We start from the raw sequence: 24012 nt of genomic DNA, 5'->3' as shown, positions 1-24012 counted from the left end.
GCGTGGAACAACCTTGACCCCGCCCCCGCCTCTGGGATGCTGGCGCCTCGTCGCCATAGCGACAGGCTGTACACTACCACGGCTTCCCAGGCAGCTGGTGCTGGGTGCCCGGCTGCCCCAGGGTCATGGCCTCCCCGAAGCCGCGGTGCTCCAGCTTCGCGACCGCTTCGAGGTAGGCGCTGGCCAGACTGAGGGCGGAGAGGAGGGTTTGGAGAACTTGCAGAGAGAGAAAAGCTTCTGTCCATTGGTTCGGGGCTTCAGCCCCACAGGATTTCTGGGGCAGAAACAAGGCAGACATTACGTGCTAGCAAAAGGGCCGGCGTACTAACGTAAATAAGACCCAGCTCCTTTATATTGAGTGTATATGACGTGCCAAGTGCTTTATACATAGCATATTTAACTCATAACTCTATGAAGTAGTAGTATCTCCATTTTACAAATAGAAGCCTGGAGAGATCATGTGTTTTACGCATGTTTATAAATGGTTAAGCTAGGATTTGAACCCAGCCATGTGAGACTCCTTAGCTGTTAGCCACAGAGATACACAGCCTCTTCACCCATTGGTTTATGACAAAGATGCTTATCGAATTGCTGTCTATGCAGGGGTTGCAACCTCTGGGCACTGCAAAATGTGACCAGTTCTGTTAGCCACAAAATGTACATAATAAAACAAAAATTTTGGCTAAAAATCTTTCTAGCTTTGGGAACCTGAGAAGTCTCTTAAGTTCTGGGCCTCTGCTTCTGTATCTCAAACATGGGGATGATACAGCCCACCTCACAAACATTGTTGGGAAAATTTAGGCAGAATACGCAAAGCTCTCAAAACAGTTCTTGCATATTCTAAGCATTCAGTTGTTTAATAAAGGTAGTTTCTCCCTTCGACTCATTTCCAATGCAAAAACTTGATCTCACCTAAACTCTAATTCTTCAGGATTTGCTACCTCAACAGAGAAAGCCTACAAAATTCAGGAAATTATCTGATTATTTTATCCAGAGTTAGAATGAACCTATAAGAACCAGACATCAGGCTTGAGAAAAAGTGTTGTTACCCACCACAGGAGTGATTTAGGAAATTGCAGTCATGTTTGAAAGGGATATGAAACAGATTCAGAAGAAGAATCACCATTTATTTTAAGAAGGAAGCATAGGGGGACGCCTGGGTGGCTCCAATAGTTAAGCCACCAATTTCAACTCTGGTCATGATATTGCGGTTTGTGAGTTCAAGCCCCAATTAGGGCTCTGTGCCATCAGCTTGGAACCTGCTTCAGATTCGGCCTCCCAACCTCTCTGTGTGCCTCTCCCCTGCTCATGCTTGCGCTCAATAGCTCACTCACGCTCTCTCTTTCTCTCTCTCTCTCTTTCAAAAATAAATAAATATAGGGACTCCTGGGTGGCTCACTTGGTTGGGCGTCTGACTTCAGCTCAGGTCATGATCTCACGGTTTGTGGGGTTGAGCCCCGGGTCGGCCTCTGTGCTGAATGCTTGCTGGGAGGCTGGAACCTGCTTCAATTCTGTGTCTCCCTCTCTCTCTGCCCCTCCACTGCTCAAGCTCTGTCTCACTCTGTCTCTCAAAAATAAATAAATGTAAAAAACAATTAGAAAAAAAGAATCTCTTATGTTTAAAAAATAATAAACAAACAAACATATAAAAAAGAGAAGGAAGCATAGGGGTGCCTGGGTGGCTCAGTTGGTTCAGCGTCCAACTGAAGCTCAGATCATGATCTTGCAGTTTGTTGAGTTCAAGCCCAGCATTGGGCTCTGGGCTGACAGTGAAGAGTCTGCTTCAGATTCTCTGTCCCCTTCTCTCTGTGCTCCTCCCCTGGTCTCCCTCTCTCCTCAAAAATAAATAAACATTTAGGGGCGCCTGGGTGGCTCAATTGGTTAAGCATCTGACTTCGGCTCAGGTCACAATCTCATAGTCTGTGGGTTAGAACCCCACATCAAGCTCTGTACTGACAGCTCAGGGCCTGGAGCCTGCTTCAGATTGTGTCTCCTCCCTCTCTCTCTGCCCCTCCCCTGCTCACTCTCTGTCTCTCTTTCTCTCAAAATGACATAAAGACATTAAAATTTTTTTAATAAACATTTAAAAAAGTCTTTTTTTTAAAAAGGAAGCATAATATAAGTAATTGCTGAGGCTGAATTTGGTGGCAGAACAAAACATCATTGGTTCCTGTCCATATTCTTTATCAATATTTAGTAATGTACATTGGGCTAAGGTGTTTCCCTTAGAGGCACAGTGTGGGTGTCCGCCTCCAGCTCCACTTAGAACAGGGCCAGGTGATGAAGGATAGGCCAGATCTTAGTACTATAAATATGTCAGCAGAATCATCTAAAAGTGACCTTCAAATTGTGCATTTCCCTGGGGGAGGTTTCTGCTTCCCATTGGCTTTCTCCTTTCATCTTCACACCCCTGCCACAGTAGTTTTGTGGATAGAACTTAGCAGCTTGAGGGGCGCTTGGATAACTCGGTTAAGCATCCATCCCTCCGACTCTGTTTCAGTTCTGGTCATGATCTCTTGGTTCATGGGTTTGAGCCCCGTGTCTGGCCTACACCGATAGTGCAGAGCCTGCTTGGGATTCTCTCTCTCTCTCCCCCCCTCCCATGCTCTCTCACTCTCTCTATCAAAATAAATAAACTTAAAAAAAAAAAAAACCCTTAATACCAGGACATACCACTGTCAAACCCACTGCCTGCCATCTGTCACATAACTTGAGTTTTCTCCACCGTTGAAGTAGGAATATAGCGGTACCTGGCTGGCTCCGTTGGCAAAGCATATAACTCTTTGAGCTCTGGGTCATGAGTTCCAGCCCCATGTTGGGTCTAGAGATTAGTTAAATAAATATTTAAAAAATAAATAAAGTTGGGACACCTGGATGGTTCAGTCAGTTAAGCGTCTGACTTCAGCATGGGTCATAATCTCATAGTTCATGAGTTCTAGCCATGCATTGGGCTCTCTGCTGTCAGCACAGAGCCTTTGTATCTTCTGTTCCCCTTTCTCTCTGCCCCCTCCCCAGCTTCGCTCTCTCTCTCTCTCTCTCTCTCAAAATAAATAAATAAACTTTAAAAAAGTATTTAAATAAATAAATAAAGTGAAAATATAGGGTCAGTTCCCAATTGGCTCAGTCCATAGAGCATGTGACTATTGTTTTTATGTTTATTTATTTTTGAGAGAGGGAGACAGTGCATGAATGCAAAAACCCTTCCTTCTCTATAGCAGCTGCTTATTTGGTATGGTTTGTTCACACCTGTTTGATTGAGAGATAAGAGAGAACTAGAGTTTGGGGTGTCACTGCTTCACAGAGTAGGACTAAGGAACCCTGCAGGACAGGGTTTCCCAACTGAGTTCACATTTACTGCTCTCAACCTCTCTGGAGTACAAGTAGTCCTCATCTCCTTTTATGGACAAAGACATTGAGGTTCAGAGAGGTTAAACAGTATGCCCAAGGTCACTGGCTAGCACAGGGAATGAAGACACAGGTCTGTCTGGCAGCATAAATGACCCCCACCTACCACCACCATGGATTTCTGGAATTACTTTTCCCTTTTCTTCACCTGGATCTGCCTGCATATGGGCAGCCCTCCCTGTTGATACCCAAATGTCTTCCTAGCATGAGCGAGGATGGTCCTCCCTCCCAAGAGGGCTAGGAGCTAAAACTCTCCTTAGAATCCACTTTTCTCCCATCTTACTGTCATTAACATCTGCACAGCTCCTTGCAGTTTACAGACTGTTTCTGCTTATCTCTTTTTCTCTTATTAAAGTTCACAACAACTTTGTGAGATAGGAAAAGCAAGAATTGTCTCCATTTCCTTATGAGCAAACTAGGCTGACAGAGGTCAAATGACTTGCCTGGGGATTCCTGTTGGAATCCCAGATGTAAATCCCTAGGTCCTTCAGCCAGTAAGTGCACGATGGGGACTCACGCACCAGCTCTTGGACCTCGGGCCCTGTGCTTCTTGTCCTATACCACTTGCCTTTGGTATCACACCCCCAGCATGTGCCAGTCACAAACATGAAACTCCTCTGAACACTGAATGAAAGTGTAAGTCCACAGAGTTCTCTAGGCTCATGCAGGACACTCATGAAGGTATCCTGTCACCATAAGAATTGATGAGTTTCTTAGCATGAGAAGGTTTCCAGGAATGTAGGAAAATGTTCTGGGCCCAGGGCCAGGAGCTTGTTGGCAGCATCTCTGTGAATCTGTAGGCACTGCTGAGAAGACCCCGAGCCTAGCTCTACAGGGAAAAAGAGGCCATGTCTTGTGGATCTGGGAAGGGTGATGGTGCTCCCTACTCAGAACTCTGTCATTTACCACTGTCTTCCCCTTTTCTGTGCAGAACATACATACAGCCTTCAGAAGTGACCAAAGATGACCCCTTCCTCACAGAAACCAAGAGCATCCAGAATCAAAAGTTTTCTCAGAGACAGAAGACACTGGTTAGTGGCAATATCTTGCTGGAAACCCAAATGTCAGCTCCCAGACCCTATCTGCCTCCCTCTCTGCAACCCAAAGGCACCACCCACTTGAAACATGCCCCCCAGAGCAGCTTCTCTCCAGTCAGGAGAGGAGAGTGTGGCTTACAGTGGCCAGACCCATCAGGCTCCAGGGTAGAAGTGTGCACACTGGCTGCACCCCATCTGAAAAGCCTTTCCAGACCTCCCCTGGCAGAGAGAGACTCAGCCCCAGCCCACTGACACCCTTCGTCTGCACTTCAACATTCTGGAGTGGACCTCATTTTTTTCATGAAGTCTGCCATATGCCAGGCACTGTGCTAGGTGCTGGGATGAGATCTACCAAGGTCCTGCAGGCTGTGACTATGTTTTTTTCTACATGGCCCTGATGCCTGATAGGGTACTTGAGTTGGTTGGCATATGTTGAGATCTCCATAATGCTGTGAGTAAATGTGTGAAGGCAAGAGTAAAGGGATGTTCCCCCCTCATGTTGCTTGCTTCGGGTTGGAGGTAAGAGATCCTACTAGTCTTGGGAAATTGTCCTTCCTCCATTCCTGTTCTTTTAATATTTTATATAAAAATGAATGCTGTCTCGGGGCACCTGGTTGGCCCATTCCATAGAGTGTGAGACTCAATCCCTGGGTATCGAGTTTAGGTCCCTTATAGGGCGTACACCTTACTTAAAAAAATAATGAATGCTGTCTTATTAAGTACTTTTGGGCTTTTGTGATCTGATCATAGGACTGTAATTATTTAATTAGCAATCAGCCATTGTCTGAATCAGATGAAAAAACACATTTTATTATTATTAGTTTAAACCCAGTTTAGCAAATTTATAAGTCCAGCTCACAGTGGAGCATTTTGTACTTTGTGGTTTTCTTTGTGTGTGTCCCCTATGGGGAATTTGAGAACACACGAGACCCACACTTTATGAGGATGGAAACTCCCAACGTGGGGACCCAGACTCCAGAGAGGGAAAGGGGGTCATTGTAGACTCTTCGCAGAGACCAAGTGCAGCCAAGGCCTCGGAAGACCCGAAGACTTGGGGCACATGCTCCCCACTCCACGGAGCTGCCACCCCACAGTGTACCTGGGCCTACCCACTTTCTTGCAGCGGCACACCACCATCCTTAACCACTAGAGGGCACTGCTACCTCCCTTGCCCCACTCCCCCGCTTCCTCGCCCCACCCCTCGCCCCCTCACCACGCCCCTTCCCGTTTTCACCAGCAGGAGGAAGCAGAGAGCTAGGATTGCCTGTGGAATATCTCTTTTACGTACCCATCAGCTAGTGGAGGCTAGTTGGTAATAACCAAGACGGGGAAGACACACTTGCCTCGGAATCAATGTAGGATGACCATGTTTTCTCCCCACAGAAGCGGCAGACGGAACACAAGTCCTGGCCTTCTCAAAGTCTGAAAAATCTATTATTCCCCGGTGTCTTTCAGGATTACTTGGCATTTTAAAAATATTTATTCTTGACAGTTCTCAAACAAAAAGAAAGCTTAAGGCTTTCTTTATTTAAAAAAATTTTTTTTAATGTTTATTCATTTTTGAAAGACGGAGAGAGACAGAGCATGAGCAGGGGAGGGACAGAGAGAGAGGGAGACACAGAATCCGAAGTAGGCTTCAGGCTCTGAGCTATCAGCACAGATAGTAGATGTGGGCTTGAACTCATGGACCTCAAGATCATGACCTGAGCTGAAGTTGGACTCAACCCCTGTCCCCGGGCGCCCCAGAAAATTTTGAAAAAGGTACATTTATAGAAAAATAAGCATCCAATGGCCTATCATTAGAGAATAGTAATTGTTGATAACTTTTTAGATTATTTCTTCTGGTTTTCTCTGGACTTCCATTTTTACCTAGTTATGCTTATTCCCTAATTTCATGCTTTACTTAACTCTTAGAGCTAAAGGGTTAGCATATTTCCACATTAAAACTTTTTGTAAACATTCCATGACTACTTCAGTTTTTTAGACACTTAGGAGTTTTCTAATTTCTGGGTACTCAGGAATTTATTAATTTTTCCACAGCAATTAAGTAAGGCTTTGAGAGGACAGCCCTTCTGCATAAAGCTGCTGCTCCATCTCTGACTCCCTCTACCCTGGCCACCCCAGACCTCAGCCTCAACCACCCTGCTCTCCTTGGACATTGGCCCCTACTCATATAGCACTTTAATTTTTAAAAATTTTTTTGATGTTATTTCTGAGACAGACAGACACACACACACACAGCGTGAGCAGGAGAGGGGCAGAGAGAGAGAGAGACATGGAATCTGAAAGAGGATCCAGGCTCTGAGCTGTCAGCACAGAGCCCAAACCAGGACTCAAGTCCACAAGCTGTGAGATCATGACCTGAGCCAAAGTTAGACGCTCAACTGATTGAGCCACCAAGGTGCCCTGGTAGCTCTTTAAAATTCTTGCTGTTGGGGTGCATAGTGAGCTCAGGTCATGATCTCACAGTTCGTGAATTTGAGCCTCACATCTGACAGCTGACACTGCTGACAGCTCAGAGTCTGGAGCCTGCTTCAGATTCTGTGTCCCCCTCTCTCTCTGCCCCTTGCCCTCTCTGTTGCTCTCTCTCTCAGAAATAAATAAAACAGGGGTGCCTGGGTGGCTCATTCAGTTAAGCATCCGACTTTGGGTCATGATCTCATGGTTCATGGGTTCGGGCCCCGCGTTGGGCTCTGTGCTGACAGCTAGCTCGGAGCCTGGAGCCTGCTTCGGATTCTGTATCTCCCTCTCTCTCTGACCCTCCCCTGCTAACACTGTCTCTTTCTTTCAAAAATAAATAAAAAACATTAAAAAAAATAAGAAACATTTAAAAATTTTTAAAAATAAATAAAATAAAACATTAAAAAAAATTCTTGCTGTTTCCCTGAGGTGTTGATGCTACCCAGGCAGTCTGTGTACCCTGCCTCTAAACCTAAGATACACGTCCTCTCCCAGAGTGACCTTGGTTCCTCTCAGCTTTACTGAATGAACATGACAGACATTATCACCAACTATTCCAAGATGTTAGCCTATTCTGGTCCCCTCCAGTCAGGGCCCATCCCCACCTGGCAATCTGCTTTGGCTTTAGTCACTACCTGCTGCTAGGGCCCACATTCTTAATTATGAACCATATTAAGAGATGTTGGGGGGGTTCCTGGGTGGCTCAGTCGGTGAAGCATCCAACTTTGACTAAGGTCATGATCTCACAGCTCATGAGTTTGAGCCATGTTGGGTTCTGTGCTGACAGCTCGGAGTCTAGAGCCTTCTTCAGATTCTGTCTCCATCTCTTTCTGCCCCTCCCCTGCTTGCTCTCTGTCTCTCTCTCTCAAAAAAAAAAAATAAAATAAAAAAAAGAAAGAGAGGGAGAGAGGTGTTGGGGAAGGGTGCCTGGTTGGCTCAGTTGGTATAGCATGTGACTCTTGATTGATCTTGGAGTCATGAGTTCAAGCACCATGTTGGGCATGGAACCTACTTAAAAAAGAGAGAAAGAGATGTTTGGGGGAAAATTAAGAGTAGAGGGAGGAGGATGGAGAGGAGCATCAGGAATGGGAGCGATGTTGCCTTGGTTAACCTCACCTGTCTCTTCCTGCAGTCCTGTCAGTTCTCCATTGGTAGGCACCTGTCCCCATGGCCCTCATACACCAGTGGTCAGACCATTCTGCATAATCGAAAGCCCTGTTCAAATGATTACCGGAAACAAACAGGGTAAGCCAAGGTCAGCACTGTGGTGGATGGGCTGGTACAGACCCAGCATTGGGCCCAGAGACAGCACAAGGATGTGTGCTGCCCCAGACCAAGGATGCAAGAGCCCTGTGTTGTGCCCATTACATCTCATTCCACCATACCCTGCAGTAGTTGTCAGCAGACCCTGGGCACTACTAAGCCAAGGTACCTGGAGCAGCTAGAGAACTACCTACGCAAGGAGCTCCTCCTGCTGGACCTGAGCACAGATTCCACCCAGGAGCTGAGGCTGCAGGTCAGAGCCACAGAATAACTGTGGGGAGGGCAGGAGGACAGGTGGGAGGAAACCTAACTCACTAGGACTGAGCATTCAGACTGCAGGAGAGACTATCCTCTCCCTTCTCTTTTGGGTCCCTATTCCTGGTAAGGGAAACAAATTCTATGACAAAGTCAGCGAGCAGGCAAAGCTGCCAGTATGGAACCAAAACTCCTGAGGCTTGAGTTTCCATACCTGAGTCAGATGGACTGACTGCTGTCTCCAGTTCCTAGTCCCCAGTGCCTAGTTTGGGTTGTTGGACCTCAGTGAATGGAGCCTGAATCCTGGCAATTAAGCAGACAGGGGTCATACAGTGTTTATCAGCCCAGAGATGACAGACCCAAGCTTGGGGAACTTAGCCCAGACACAGAGAAACCTAGATGGAGATTAGATACTGGCACATATTAAGGAGGGAATCACCAAAATCCCTGTTCAAACAGGGGTGATGACAGAAAATCCCTTACTTCTGACTTAGTCACAGACAGAAGCACTTGCTGAGCACCATCTGTGTGCCAGGCCCTGAGTGGGGCCTTGTATACAATCTCATAGGCAGAAGGTACATCACCAAGGAAGCAGACATTCAGAGAAGGCATACAGCTGTGAAGTAGTAGGGATGAGATATGAACTCAGGGCTGATTCCAGAGCCTGTGCTAACTCCAGGACATAATGCTGTGCCCAAAAACTTCTACGTGTACAAATTGGACAGGAACCCACACCTTTACTTGAAGGTCAGAATACAAAGCTAGAGCCTTCAATCTCCTCTTGCCCTCACAGGTCTGTATGATGGCAAGGGGATGATGGTGAGAGGCTAACTAAGGCACAGTGCTTGGAGGAGGCTGGCTGCCTAGAGCCAGAGTGGGGCTCAGATACAGAGTGGGCAGCCCTGACCCAGGTTATCTGCCAGGCTTCAGAGGCAGTACCAGGAGAAGCCTCCAGAGAACAGTTGAGAGGGTCAGAGATGCCCCTCAGCTTCCTGGCACTGAAACCCATGTGGTGCCCAGGGGCATTTATTTGAATGTGGGTCACCAGGAAGCTTCATGCTACAATATTTCTAAACTTAACAGAGTGGCAGCTATAGGCCAGGAGGTGACAAGTCCCCTTTTCTTGCCAGCCTTACAGAGAAATCTTTGAGTTCTTCATAGAGGACTTTAAAACGTACAAGCCATTGCTATCTTCCATCAAGAATGCATATGAGGTGATGCTGGGTAAGACTGCAGCCTCTGTGTCTGGGTCCAATCTGGAAGGCATGGGGAGGATCCAACTCTTACCTTCTGGGGTTATGCAGCAGTGTTGGGGCAGCTACTAATTAGGCCTTGAGGTCACCAAGCCTTGCTCAGCCTTTTTGCTTACACTGTCCTGTGATAGAGCACCTGACCACCTCCTGTCCTTGGGAAGTATGGTAAGGCAATATCTGAAGGAAAGATAGCAACTTTAATATTGAGAGTGAAGCCCAGGAGGGAGGGAGTACCTCAGGAAAGTAATGAGGTTCCTCAATCAGGCTTGGGAGGTGCTGGGCATGGTACAACAGTAGGACTAAAGGCTATAGAGAGAAAGGGCATAGATGAAATCCCAGTCCTCAACTAGACTATCTCTCTGGTTTAAAAGTAAATGGAGGAAGGCCTTAAGCAGGGGCCATGTTTTCAACAAGGCATGCATAGACTCCTGGAGTTTGCAAGAGACATAGCCACTCACTGTGACCTTGGATCAGTGTCTCCTGGCTGTTTCCTCTCCATGGTCCCAAAGGGAGTCTCCTACCTGTCCTTGCTTAGCCCACCAGAGGGAGAAGATTCGGGCTCTGGAGCCCCTGAAGGCCAAGCTTGTCACTGTGAATGAGGACTGCAACGAGAGGATCCTGGCCATGAGGGCTGAGGAGAGATATGAAATCTCCATGTTGAAGAAAGAGAAGATGAATTTGCTAAAACTCATTGACAAAAAGAACGAGGAGAAGATCTCATTGCAGAGCGAGGTGAATAGGAGTAGTTGATGACCAACTCCCTGAATTACTGCTACCCCTAGCCCAGGGGTGATCTGAGGCCTTGGGCACTAAGATGACCTCCTTGGGGTGCCTGGGTGGCTCAGTCGGTTAAGCTTCTGACTTCGGCTCAGGTCATGATCTCACAGTTTGTGGGTTCGAACCCCGCATCGGGCTCTGTGCTGACAGCTCAGAGCCTGGAGCCTGCTTCAAATTCTGCTTCAGATTCTGTGTGTTCCTCTCTCTCTGTCCCTCCCCCACTCATGCTCTGTCTCTGTCTCAAAAAATAAATAAACATTAAAAAAAAAATAAGGTGACCCCCTTAATTCTCTACTCTTCTGCCTGGGATGATATACTGAAGTACCACCTACCTCTGGAGGCCCTGCTTCCACATTCTGTCTTCATCATCAGCTTAGCACTGGCTCCATGTGTTCCCAAATGACAGCTGTCCTGCTTCTTGGCTTCCACTTTCTCCATAGGAGGAAGCACTGGCACTTTGCTGGATTCTCAGGAATGGCCAGTCTCCTTCTTCCTTTACCTTTTCTGTTCCCCGGCCCTGATGTGGCCACCAAGCATCATCCCATCCCCTTTGACAGCTAGCTAAGTGCAGTCCCTTGACCACACAGCCACCTTTCCAACAGGTGTCCAGACTGAGGAAGAATTTGGCTGAGGAGTACCTGCACTACCTCAGTGAGCGAGATGCCCGCAAGATCCTCATTGCAGACTTGAATGAACTGCGGTACCAGCGGGAAGACATGTCACTAGCCCAGTCCCCAGGTAAGCCTAAGGTGGGTTTCTCTCCCCTGAGGCACTAGAGGAGTCTCCCCACTCATCCCCATTCAACTCCCCTAATGTCTGTTCATTCCATATTTATTCACATGGGGGGAGTGGTAGAGGGTCAGGGGGAAGCAGGATAATTTTGCTGCTGCCTGGGTCTGTGGATATTCTGAGTTGGACTGAGAATCATTGATTCATTGTTTAAGTAGGAAACAACTGTTGGCAGCTGAGACTTCCTGAGAACAGGACAGGCCTGGTACCCCATGTCCTGGACTTCTCTGTTTAAGCTCAAAGTTCTAAGCTATTAGTGTTATGGGAAAGACCCAGAGCTTCCCAAGCAGGGAGAAAAGGACCTAGGACAAACCCTGAGGGACACTCTAACGCTGCCCTGGGCTACATGCCTTAGAGCCAGGGTGATACAAGCTGACCAGTACCCTGACAGGCACCTGGGGCGAGGACCCCGTTAAGTTAACACTGGCTCTGAAGATGACCCGGCAAGACCTGACCCGCACACAGATGGAACTCAACACTATGAAAGCCAACTTTGGAGATGTGGTGCCCAGGAGGGACTTTGAAATGCAGGAGAAGACCAACAAGGAGCTGCAGGAGCAGGTGCTGGTGGGCAGGCAGGTCAGGCAGGGTAGGGCAGGGTCATGCAGGTGGGTAGTAAGGATCAATCACCTTTTCCATAGCTGGACAGCCTGAGAGCGGACTATGAAGAGGTCTGCAAGGAGCATGAGATACTGTTGCAGTTGCACATGACCACACTGAAGGAGCGGGACCAGTTTTATTCTGAGCTCCAGGAGATTCAGCGCACCTCTACACCACGGCCTGACTGGACCAAGTGTGAAGGTAATGATGGCAATTGGACTCCCCAGGGAGTGCTCAGCGATGTGGTTTGGACTCCAGCTCCCTCTTCCCACCTGCAGATGTGGTGGCTGGGGGCCCAAGTCGCTGGCAAATGCTGGCGGAGGGCAAGAACAGTGACCAGCTGGTGGATGTGCTCCTGGAGGAGATTGGCGAGGGACTGCTCCGGGAGAAAGACTTCTTTCCTGGTCTGGTAGGGAGGGGGTCCCTGGGTTAGGGAGACTTGGGGCCAGAGTCAGAACGGCCAGACCTTGCTGTTAGGACTTGAGATTCTGGGGGAGCCATGTTGGGCTCTGCCTGGGCCCAGAGATGAGCTGACACTCTACCTTCCAGGGCTATGGGGAAGCCATCCCCTCTTTCCTTCGATTTGATGGTGTTGTGGAGAACAAGAAGCCAACCAAGAAGGATGTGGTAAACCTCCTCAAGGATGCCTGGAAGGAACGTCTTATTGAGGAGCAGGTCAGATCTTATGGGCCATTTTGGCCTGGTATAGCCTCCAGAGTCCTCCAGGGAATTCCATCAAGGTGTTGGGGAGGAGGGCCAACCCACCATGGGGCAGGGTTACTAAGCAGTTATCCCCGACCCTGCAGAAAGAGAAATTCCCAGATTTTTTCTTCAATTTCCTGGAGCATCGCTTTGGACCTGGTGATGCCATGGCCTGGGCTTACACCATTTTTGAAAATATCAAGCTCTTCCGCTCTAATGAGGTCATGAGTCAGTTCTACGCAGTCTTGATGGGAAAGGTGAGGTTGGACCTGGTCCTTCACCCTTTGTCCCCAACATAGGCCAGCTCTATCCCTACCACTCCAGGAAGCAGCAAGTTAGTCAATGCTTCCTTCCCTGTAGAGGAGTGAGAGTGTGTACATCAAGCAGAAGGAGACATTGGTACAGTTGCTGAAGGAGATGACAAATGCTGACAGTAGGAACGAGGGGCTGATAACCATGGAAAACTTAAGGTGAGAGACCAGTCCAGCCACCAGAAACTCCTGCCCAAGTGGAGCTCCTCTGACCGGGGTCCCAAGTGTGCAGGGGAAAGGGGAGCCTGACAGGAAGACCTCAAAGCCTCAATGCTTTTTGTCCCTTTTGAGCACTAGTGGGGCTGGCAGAGTGGTACAGAAAGATAAGTGGGTAGGCCTCAGCCAGGCCTGTTGGCCCTCGTGTCTCCCCATAGCACTGTCCTCAAGAGCACCTTCCCCTTAAAGAAGGAAGAGAGAATTCAGGAGTTGATGGAGGCAGGGGGCTGGGATCCCGACAGTAGCAACACAGACTTGTTCAACTACCGCTTATTGTTTACAGAGGTAGGTGTGTGTGTTGGGGAGTTGGGGTTGTCCAGGAACTTGCCCAGCCCTGCCCTAGCCTCTGCTGGACCCCAACCAATGTGCCTCACCCTGCCTTGTGAACCCTCCCAGGATGAGGAGGGCCAGAGTATGCCTTTTGTGCAAAAGCTGTGGGAACAATACATGGTTGAAAAGGATGAGTACTTGCAGGAGCTAAAGCAAGAGCTGGGCCTACAACTGTGAGTAACTCCTGAGGTCCTCAGGTCTACTTAGCCATAGGCATGTCCTGCAGGTTGGGCCACAGGGTGGCATCTCAAGGCCTTGGATCTCCCTGTGCTCTGAGCTTGTTGCTGGATACTATATACTGCTCAAGCTCAGCAGAGGACATCTTGGGGTCTGAGGTACAGAAAGGAAGGGTTAAGGCCTATCTCTCTTTCTTTGTGGGGTAGCCGTGATAAAGTAACCCTACCCAAGATACGTGAAGCCCTGATGAACGTTGATCCCAGCCTGGACAAACAGACCCTGAATAACTACTTGAGCCAGGCCTTCCAGCTCCCCAGAACAGAACTGCCTGAGGAGGGTGAAGAGAAGGAAGAAGGCATGGTGGAACAGCTCCAGATTGTCCTAGAACGGCTTCAGATGATTGACTTCAGGCGCATGGGGACTCAAGAGCAGAAGGCTGCAAGCTAGGGCTGCTATGGGTAGCCTGAGTGATCCAGTGCTCCTAATCCCTAACTTTTAGTATAAAATCATTTGTCTGAACCCACTCTCCAGGTTGTGCTGAGGAACTGAGAAGAGGGAGGGGTACTGATCCCAGCCTGGCTGGCCCCAGGGTATGCATCAAAAACACAGCACATTCTGTTTTTGACACTTTATTGATGGTGGGAGGTGGGGGAGAAGACCTGGAAGAGTATGTGGGGCCAACTGGCCCTATGTGGGGACTAGGTGAGTGTTGAGGCCTGGCCACTACTGAGCAGGAAAGACAGAGTTGCCACTGAATGCACAAGGGATGAGCAGCTGCCGGTACTCCAGGGGCAGGTGCCGCTCCACAAGCACGTGCAGAGACACCTGGTCATTGACCAGGCCCTGCCTATAGCAGAGGACAGATACAGAATCAGTGTCAGCACTCCCACACCCAGCACACCTTCCTACTTTTGCCCACTTACCGACGCATAAGCAGTTCCAGGTCCTCTGGCCTCACAGTCTTGCGGCCAGCATGAGTAGAAAACACCTCCAGGTCATCACAAAGATGCTGGAAATACTTGTCTAGGCTGCCAAAGAGGATTGGGGTAGGATAGACTGAACAGACTGTTCGTGATCTGAGGGCCTCGTCTCCCTACTCTGAGTGTCCAGGACTCACCACTTCTCCACCATCTCAAGAGCCGCCTTCTCCATGGGCATCCTAGCATAGAAGCTGAAGAGTTTCACATAGTGGTTCAGTCCAGTCTTGTGGGGATCTTGATGGGGCCTGGGGCCAAGGGTTCTGGCCCTGGGAGGAAGCCTGGTTGGAAGAGGCTCTAGCTGCTCTGAAGATAAGCTGGGGGCAAGAGTGGATAGTTAACTATAATGCTGCATGAAGAGGCCCCTAGTCAAAAACAAGTCTTGGGGTGCCTGGGTGGCTCTGCTGGTTGAGCATCAAACTCTTGATCTTGGCTCAAGTCATGATCTCATGGTTCATGAGTTAAAGCCCTGAATCAGTCTCTGTGCTGACAGTGTGGAGACTACTTGGGATTCTCTCTCTCTCAAAATAAATAAATAACCTTAAAAACAAAACCAAAAATCAGTCTTACTGGCTTCTGCCAAGCCTAGGGCCCATGTACTCCTTGGCTAACCTGGACTAATAACTCCAACTACGTGTTGAAGGGCAGTAGGATCAGAGGACCACACAGAAGCCTGGTCTTTCCCTGAGGCGCTGATCCTCCAGTCTGGAACCAATGTCCCAGTCTAGACTTATTACACAAACTGGTACTTGCTTAGGCCTATGATCCTCAGACCTTCATAGGGGTAAGCCTTCCCCTCAGCCCATTACTGCCTATTTGATTCTGCTAATCATCCTCCAGGAAGCCTTCTCTGACTATATACTGACTTAGAACTTCGCCCTACCCAGGTTCCTCTCAGAACATGGAAGCAGCATCAGAATGACAGATGTACTCAGTGAGCCTCACTGAGCCCACCTCAGGGTGTTCTCCTGGGTGATCATCTGCCTACTAATGAGAAGGGGGATAATCCTGTGGTATTCAAAGCCAAGCTCAGAAGCCTGCTCCCTTCCCAAGAAGCCCATGCAAAACAAAGTCATAGAATCTTACATGGCAGTATTAGGCGGTGGGGCTGACTCAAGAAACGGAAGTTGCCTGGCCTGAAGAAACTCAGTGGTGCTGGAGACCAATTCTGGACTTGCTGTAGTGGAAAGGCAGGATTATAGGGGGCCCAGGCTTGACCATCCCACCCAACTCTGAAGACCCACGGCCTCCTTGTCTTATTCCTCGAAGGCCCCATCTACCTCTGGCAGCCAAGCAATGAGCCCCTCAGAGGCTCCTTGACCCAAGACTACATGTGCCCAGAAACACAACCCAATATGTAACTCCTCAGATTAGGGACTGAATGTAGCTGTCACCCAGTCACTCCCTCATCCCTGCACTGGGACCCTTACCTGTCCTACCAGAGATGTCCTCATCTGAAGATCCTTCTGGCTCCTTGGCTTCAACAGCTTCGGTCATTTCTGTATGTCTCTCAGACTTTTCTGTCCTGACAGATCCTTGTGTTCCTGTTGTGTCCTTCACTTTGCTCACACTCAAATTTACCTCCATACTTTCCTCTGCCTCCTCACTAACTCCACCTTGTAAGGGCTCTACTTCATCTTTTCCAGAGATAGCCCTGATGGTGTTTGTGAAGCTCATTGTGAAGTTCTTTGCCTTTGTTGCCAGAAGTTGGGCTGGTTTTCCAGGACCTGAATCAAGGGAGAGAATATGTTAGAGAAGCAGTAGGCCAAGGATATAGCTCAAGGATAAAGATAGAATAATAAGGGGCACCTGGGGAGCTCAGTCAGTTAAGCTTCCAACTTCGGCTCAGGTCATCATCTCACAGTTCATGAGTTTGAGCCCCGAGTCAGGCTTTGTGCTGACAGCTCAGAGCCTGGATCCTGCTTCGGATTCTGTGTTTCCCTCTCTCTGCCCGTTTCTAACTCACGTTGTGTGTGTGGGTGTGTCCCTCTTAAAAATAAATAAACATTAAAAAAAAAAGATAGAGTGATAAAACGCACTCTAGCTCACTGAGGAGGAAAGCCCAGAGGCAGACCCAGGGTACTTATTTGTGGAGTACCCTGGCTCAACACTAACTCTGCTCTGAGATGTAAGAGGAACCAACAGCCAGGGGACTCTGTGGGACACACATACAGGCCTGAGGAAGGAAAAGCCCACATACTCACTGTGGTTCTGCAGTCTAGGCCCAGTGCTCTGTGTCCTGTGACCGACAGCCTTCTCAGCATCTTTAGCCTCAGTGTAAAAGAGGTGGGGCAGGGAGTGGTGCACACTGGGGGAATGGCCAACCAAGGGCTGGGAGAAGGGCTGAGTGTCCTCCAACACGGTGTCCGTTGGCAAGGTAGCAACAGGGGTTCTGAGGCTGTTACCTGTAGATCAAACACAGTTGGCACTCTGTCACCAGGGCCTGGGCAGTGGGCCCCAAGAATCTGCCTTTAGAGAAAACTTCCTAGTATTCTAAGAGAGCTTCCATAGTGATCGAAATTCCTGCTTCTTGCCCTGGAATTCCTACCCACCACAGCTTGTCCCATCCAAACTGCTCACCCATGCCTCCACTTTACTTCTCATTCTGCTCTCTCTGTCTGGAACCCTCCACTTACTCTAGTAAACTTGACTTGTCTTCTGGAAGCAGGCTCCCCAGTCAGTTCTGACTGGCCAGCTGATCTTGGAATCTGACCCCTATCAATCAATCTCCCCAAAAGCTCCAATCACCACACTAACTTTTCCTATCCTCAGCCCTCTAGCTTCTCAAGAAAGTGGGATTAAGACTGGGGCTCCATTTAGACAAGGGGCATCTTGTAGAAAGGAAGCAGAAACTCTTCATAGACCTACTAGTCAGACTTGCTCACTGTCCTTGACCTGACAGAGGAGTAATCCTGAACTCAGTAGTACCTCCCATGGGAGTGGGGGAGCTTTCCCCACAGGGCAGAAGAGGGAAATCTCAACCTTACCTGGAGAAGCCAAGGCCAGGGAAGTATCTCGCAAATCCTGCAAAAATGCACCCACATCTACGGCTCGGTGGGTGGGAGGTCTACGAGCTAAACCAGGCCTCTTCACTGACTGTGGCTGAAGAGGTGTAGCAAAGGTCAAGTTGAGGGAACTGGTGGGAGGGAGGAGGCATGAAGGAAAGTCAGGCGCGCGAGGCCCAATTTTTGGGAGAATCCTCCCATCTGCCCTGGGGCTCTCATCTCTTAGAACAGAGCCATTATACTATGAAGCTAATACTGGCAGGGACCAGTATGGTCAGATTCCTTCCCAATCAATACCTCCCTCCCCAAGCCTCTCCACCAACCCCTAGAACAGACAACAGCACCTGGTGAGAGAGGAGGCACTGGCATTCCCATGAGGCTCTGCAAGAGAATTTAAAAAGAAGCCATGATATGTTACCAGGCTAATGAGAGCCCTGTCTCAGGCCTCTTCAGCCTCTCCAGAGGACAAGAGAGGGTGGCCACAGGTGTTGTCCAGGGTCTTACCTTGGGAGAGAGGCAGCCCTTGGTCTATTCCTTGCTGAAAAACTGACAATCTCAGCCTCCGCTTCCTCCTGCCAGGAGCCACTGGACCTAGAGCCAGGGTTGTGGGAGGCTCAAGCTCAGGAAGTTGCAGCTCCAGGCTACAAGGATGAAACTTAGATAGGTCAGGAAACCCAATATTGGCTTCTGGGGCCCTCAAGAGGCTCACTGATTAGAGCTGTCCAACAGCCCAGCGCAAGGGGAGAATTCACTATGCACCTGCTCTGACTGCTTTCCTGTCTAGAAGATTGAACCACCTGCGGTGTCAGCACTGGCTTGACCACTGACTCTGGCATCATGATGGAAGATTCTGGGGCTGCCGATAAACAAGAAGAAAGTAAGGTTGGCAGGGCAGGCTGCCCTGAATGAGAGATACCATGGGACTGGTGTCTAACCCTGACCAGCAAGCCAGTGTTCACTCACCAGTTAGAAGGATGTTCTTCAGCAGAGTCCGGGGTGTCTGTTCCTCCAGGTGTCCACTGATTTGAACATGGGCCAATCTGCCAATAGACTTTGGGTGAAAGCATCAAATAATCAGTCTGTTCATTTGCCTTGAGATTCCCTCAAGGTGGGCTCCAGGGCAGAGCTAGACCTAGGGCCCCCTGAAGGCAGTAAGAACCCTGTAGGGGTCAGTGGGCCAGGGCACTTACCCTGGCTCTTTGGGAACGCTGCCTTGCATTTGTCTTTGTTGAGATGCTCAACCTCCTGGAGGAAGGTGTTTCAAGTAGGGATTTCTGGGCACTGTGTAAAGACCAATGGCTCTGAGAATTAAGTAGGGTCAGGGAACGAGAGGATGCAGAGATATGCCTTCATCAGAAATCTTGGCCTAAAGCTTTTTTCCCTCAAGGCCAAGGAACCAGAAACCACTTGCCCCTCCCCTAGCACCTGTTCTCCACTCTGTATCAACAAGGTTGTAGATGAAGGGGAACCTGAGGGATATGGGAATAGAGAGGAACCATAATGACCCAGCTAGAGAGAGGGACTTAGGAAGGCTTTACAGAACTGAGTTTCTTAGAAGTAGAGGTTAGCCACACAGACTAGAGGAGCAATTGGAAGAGTTTCCGTTCCTGACATTATAATAACAACCCAAGGGAATGCCTGGTGGTTCATTCGGTTGAGTATTGGACTCTGTGCTGACAGTGCAGAACCTGCTTGGGAGTCTGTCTCTCTCTCTCTCTCTCTCTCTCTCTCTGCCCCTCTCCTTGTGCGCTTGCTCTCTTTCAAAAATAAAAAAGTAAACATTAAAAAAAAAACAAACCTGACCCAAGAAGGATTTTAAATATCTTGAAGCCTTTTAAGTACTTGTCAGGATTTGACAACAACTTCTACATGGGTCACTTCAGCCCTAGTCTCTCCATTCCACGCTCCCTCAGATTCCCAAGGCATAGCTCCCACCTCATCACTTACAGGTCTAAAACCTTCAACGAACAGCTCCCCAGCACCTATAAAAGAAATGCACTGCCCCAGTCTGGCTGCTGCCAACTTCCATACCCTCTGCACCATGAGCTCACCACAGCCCTCATCCAATGACACTGCCACCAGGTGAGGCCAAATTCCCTACTTCCTAGCAAAATATCTTTCTAGTTCCTGCCTCCTGACTGTTACGTAAGCTGTTCTCTCTCTAGCTCCTTTCCCATCTTTCAGCTGGGCCCTCGAGGAAAAGAGCAGTGAATGTGCAGGGAAAGGCGGAGACCACATAGGAGGTAGGGCAGATGCTTGGACACACTCTGGGTTGATGTCCGGGAAAATGGCCCAGAAGGCCAGATTCTTTGTGAACGCCTTTCACTACCAGAGGCCGAAACCCAAAGACGTGAACGTGATTTCAGCTCCGTGGTCCCGAGACCTGTCAGCCTCATAGGAGTTCCAGGGGACGGCCACCGACAGCTGACCTGAGCCTAGCTAGGAGGGTGGAGCCGGTTCTCAGAACCCTGAGTCCAGCGCCTCTCTGAGACTCAGTTCCCCTTTCCAAACGGGATCTCCCACGGAGAGCTAACCCTTTAGTCCCTCTGGCTGCTCACATCTCGGGCAGCGCCCTCACGTACCCAATTCTAGCACTTCGGCGTCGCTGCGGGGTGCGCGTATCCGCGGTATCCAGCACGCGCCGCAGCAACGTTCGCGTAGTAGGCTCGCTGTCCTGGCTGTAGCTATCCGCCATCGCCTCAGCCATTTGATCTCGCAACTGCTCAGGTAGGCCGCGCCACCGCCTTCCCGCCGCCGCATTTAAGCCAACTCTCGCGATTCGGCAGGCCGCCAGGCTGCCGCACAGCCTCACGGGAGTTGCAGTTCTATTCCCTACCCGCTCTGAGGTCCCCGGCGCGGTCGTTGTAAACTCTGGATTGCGAGGCACTATTACCATGGAGTGAACCTGGGCCAATGTGTGCAATCAGTCGAAGATTTGGTTTCTTCATCTGTAAGTTAAGGACAATACCCACTTAATAGGCACTTGTACAGATCCAATGAGGTAATTTTTTTATTTAGAGAGGGTAGGGGCGGGGGTGGAAAGTTTATTTAGGTAATTTCTACATCAACATGGGGCTCAAACCTAGGATCCTGGGATCAAGAGTCACATGTTCTACCTACTGAGCCAGCCAGGCGCCCCTCATGGAGATAATGTTCAGGTAGTGTCTGATATATAGTAAGGCAGGCCATTAATAAATAGCAGTCGCTATTAAAATGTCTTTTATTCCCATCTCCCTCTCCTAGTTGAGTAGGCACACTTAGGCCGGGAAAAAATAATTTTATCCCCACCTGGTCAGAAATGCATTTGTGAAGACCACTCAGCCTCAGAAGAGACCAGTTTGCAGGCTCAAAGGCTACTGAGTTGTTTGTGATGCAGCAGAAATGTTATGATCTCCAAACGTGCAATTTTGAGATGAAATTTGGCTCTTAAAGTTCTGTTAATGCAAGAGACCCTGTTACCATATTTCCCACCAAGACAGCCCTTCTTACATTTTCATGGAAACTTAATTAGAACTTGAGTTCTGAGTCATGAACTTATGCTTTAATTCCTAGATCAGGTGTCTATGTGTTTTACATAATTGATTAAACTTTATATTTGCTACTTTAAAAAAAGAAAATACTGGGTGCATGAAGTGAGGGAGGGAGAAGTAAGACAGGCAAGGAGCAGACCATGTGCGATCTTACAGGCTGTGGAAAGGAGTTTGGAAATTATTCTAAATGCAATAGGCCACTGGAGGGATTTAGGCAGAGGAATTACATAACCATATTTTTTTGTACCCATGTGAAGGAACAACTGATTTTTTTAAATTATTGAAACTTCTTTTTTTTAATATTTTATTTATTTTTGAGAGAGGGAGAGAGACAGCACGAGCAGGGTAGGGTCAGAGAGAGAAAGACACAAAATCCGAAGACAGGCTCCAGGCTCTGAGCCAGCTGTCCACACAGAGCCTGACACGGGGTCGAACCCATGAACCGCAAGATCATGACCTGGGCTGAAGCCGGATGCTCACCTGACTGAGCCACCCAGGCACCCCAAGGAACAACAGATTTTGTAGAGGAGGCAAAACTGGAAGCAGGGAGACTTGTGACAAGGTTGTAGCCTTTCTCTAGTGGTGACAAGATAAGAGAGTGGGCAGGGCAGTAGGGGTGGGGAGAAAGCTATGCATTCTAGATACGTTTTAAGAATAAAAGATTATGTGTAGACTAGCGGTGATTTTATGTACTGGAAGATACAATTTTATTGAGCATCATCTTCAATGTTCTGTGTATGAAGAAATGATATAAATTTGACTTCTCAATATTTTTTGAGTAAGGTAGGTCTTGAGACAGATAGGAATAGAATTCTATCAGTAATAGTATAGTATGACAATGAAAATACAAAATAACAGATAACAATAACAATGATCTTTTGCTTTATCTCTACTGCACACATTTTATAAACATTTAATCATTTAGCAAAGTGTGTATTCATGTTTTTACTATTGTTTATTCACCCAAATGAATGCACATCTTTCAACATGTTCTGCAGTTCTGAGTTTGAAGGGGTTCAAGCTGTGGACCTCACATACATTAGGCCAGGAGGAATGAGACTTCTTTCTGGTATGGGTCTGTGAAACCCGTGCCAATAAGCATGGAGCACATTTATTGTGAACAGAAAGTGCAATGGTGAGGTTTGGATGTTGAACCAAATAATTCATTTCCCATTGTCCTGTATTTTTCCAAAACATTAAACAAAAAATTTTAATGTTTATTTTTGTGAGATCGAGCACGAATGGGAGAGGGGCAGAGAGATAAAGACTCAGAATCAGAAGCAGGCTCCAGGTCTGAGCTGTTAGCACAGAGCCCACTAGCTTGAAATCAGAAACTGCAAGATCATGACCTGAGCTGAAGTTGGATGCTTAACCCACTGAGCCACCCAGGCGCCTCATTTAGAAAAAAATTTGTTAATGTTTACAAAACATTTTAAGTATGGACTCCTCTTATAATAAAATACAAAAAAAGTAAGTTAACTTGGGGGTGTTATTTTTTTTCTTTCACAAGCTTTTAAATAGCCAAATCTTGTTTTATATAAAATACTTAGAAACAGTATATACTAGGCTTCAATTTCACACTTGTAATCAGGAGGGGGGAAAAATTAGCAGGGAGAGTCAGGAGAAAGAGTGAAGAAAGGCCAGAAGCGGAGAAAGGGAGAACTCAGCAAAGGAGGGCTGCTTGTAATTCCCCGAAATGACTGCCTGGCCTCTTCCCTGGTTTTCCACAGCCTCTCTTTTCCTTTAGAATATCTTCTGCTTAGAAGTAGAGGATTGGGAAGGGTCTTGTTACAGTACAAATCCTGGCCATCCTCTCATTCAGCACCCTTCAACAACTTCCAGTCCTCCGCAAAATTAAATCCCAAATCTTTTAATTTAGCCCAGTTTGGTATCTTTTGGCGCTCCAGCCACCCGGCAGGCCGCCTTCCAGGCTTTTTAAAGGGCGGAGCCTAGCTCTTTCTTCCCTCAGGGCCAGCTACTCCTCCCCACTCAAGCTGTTCACCGTTGTTTTCTTCCTGAGTCTCCGCCTCCCATTTTTTCCCTCTGTCCTGTTCATTATTTTGGAGCACTTATTTCTGTGACCAGACATCCATTCAGGTGCATTCACATCTATTATCCAAGAGTCGGACCCTCATCCCTATCAGAGGAGTCAGGCCTGGTCAGTCAGCTGCTGCAAGGTTCTCAACTCACGGGCCAGGTGCCCGCCACATAGTAGGCACCTATTGGTGACTGGTGTATAGGTTAGTAAGTGAGTCAACGCAAACAGCGGCTTAATTAGGGGAATCCTCCACGCAGAGAAAGGGGTTCCTGAGGTCTTTCTGGGCACTGAAACCCAGGTTCCCCCACCCAAACCCCGCAGGAATGCCGTCGACTCAGCCGCCAGTGATTGGGGAACCGCTTCCGGTAGGCAGCACACCTCACCCAAATCCTAGTCCCTTGTAACCCGACCTCTCCCTTAGGCGGCGCTCCAGGCCACAGCCGCCGAGTTCAGCGCAAGGCATTGCGGGATTTGTAGTTTTTGTGGGCTAATACTCAAGGCGCTTGCGCACTACAGAGGCGCGCGCCGCCCGATCCCCCCCCCCCCATCAGGATTCCAGGTCCTTGCGAAGGGCGGTGCAGGAGACAGCGTTGCAACCGAATACGCCTCTATAGTCGGCCGGGGATGAACCGGGGTGGGGGTAAGAATCTGTTCTGCGTAGGCCGTCGCGGCGCCCAGGAAAGCGGCTGGAATTATCACGCCCCCGCTCCGGAAGTGAGCAGCTTGTGGCGTGGTGCATTGTGGGGGGCGTAGTCCTCCTTCCCAGGCGGTCCTTCGCGGCGTCCCCGGGGCCGACTCCGGAGCGCAGGCGGGCGGCCGGGCGGGCGGCTCGGCGCGGGCCGGCGGGAAGCGTATTCTGCTCACGGGACGCCGGGCCAGGCCGGCTA

At 48.8% G+C, this 24012-nt stretch overlaps 2 protein-coding genes and 1 long non-coding RNA gene across 5 annotated transcripts in view; 2 read left to right on the top strand and 1 right to left on the bottom strand.

Moving 5' to 3' along the window:
- The first annotated feature begins 87 nt into the window (after window positions 1–87).
- TSNAXIP1 (translin associated factor X interacting protein 1) lies at window positions 88–14094 on the top strand. Of its 3 annotated transcripts, XM_029924170.1 has the most exons (16): window positions 88–172; window positions 4337–4436; window positions 8035–8147; window positions 8295–8418; window positions 9551–9644; window positions 10209–10405; window positions 11053–11188; window positions 11631–11800; window positions 11881–12040; window positions 12118–12248; window positions 12389–12514; window positions 12646–12798; window positions 12902–13011; window positions 13227–13353; window positions 13465–13571; window positions 13782–14094. In XM_029924170.1, exons 1-16 carry the CDS (start codon window positions 126–128, stop codon window positions 14020–14022), a joined length of 2136 nt encoding a protein of 711 aa, XP_029780030.1. In that variant the 5' UTR covers window positions 88–125; the 3' UTR covers window positions 14023–14094. The 3 variants fall into 3 exon arrangements, with proteins under 3 accessions (XP_029780030.1, XP_029780032.1, XP_029780031.1); XM_029924172.1 differs by lacking the exon at window positions 13465–13571 and having other exon boundaries at window positions 13782–13872; XM_029924171.1 differs by lacking the exons at window positions 13227–13353; window positions 13465–13571.
- A 94-nt stretch (window positions 14095–14188) lies between these two features.
- On the bottom strand, window positions 14189–20325 carry CENPT (centromere protein T). The gene is made up of 13 exons (XM_029924173.1): window positions 20140–20325; window positions 18748–18838; window positions 18521–18608; window positions 18317–18413; window positions 18062–18198; window positions 17902–17938; window positions 17540–17688; window positions 16757–16957; window positions 15983–16279; window positions 15639–15729; window positions 14693–14869; window positions 14499–14603; window positions 14189–14422 (listed from the first exon to the last, which is right to left on the bottom strand). The coding sequence occupies exons 1-13, from the start codon at window positions 20262–20264 to the stop codon at window positions 14299–14301; spliced, it is 1719 nt and encodes a 572-aa protein (XP_029780033.1). The 5' UTR covers window positions 20265–20325; the 3' UTR covers window positions 14189–14298.
- Window positions 20326–20403: 78 nt separating this feature from the next.
- The window catches only part of LOC115279671, a 5597-nt gene continuing 1988 nt past the window's right edge, over window positions 20404–24012 (top strand). Inside the window, exon 1 of the long non-coding RNA XR_003903573.1 lies at window positions 20404–20507. This is a non-coding gene — a long non-coding RNA (uncharacterized LOC115279671). The remainder of the gene's footprint in view (window positions 20508–24012) is intronic.

Source organism: Suricata suricatta, chromosome 16, assembly GCF_006229205.1.
Source record: "Suricata suricatta isolate VVHF042 chromosome 16, meerkat_22Aug2017_6uvM2_HiC, whole genome shotgun sequence".
Lineage (NCBI taxonomy): Eukaryota > Metazoa > Chordata > Mammalia > Carnivora > Herpestidae > Suricata > Suricata suricatta.
This window is presented reverse-complemented; position numbering and strand designations above follow the sequence as displayed.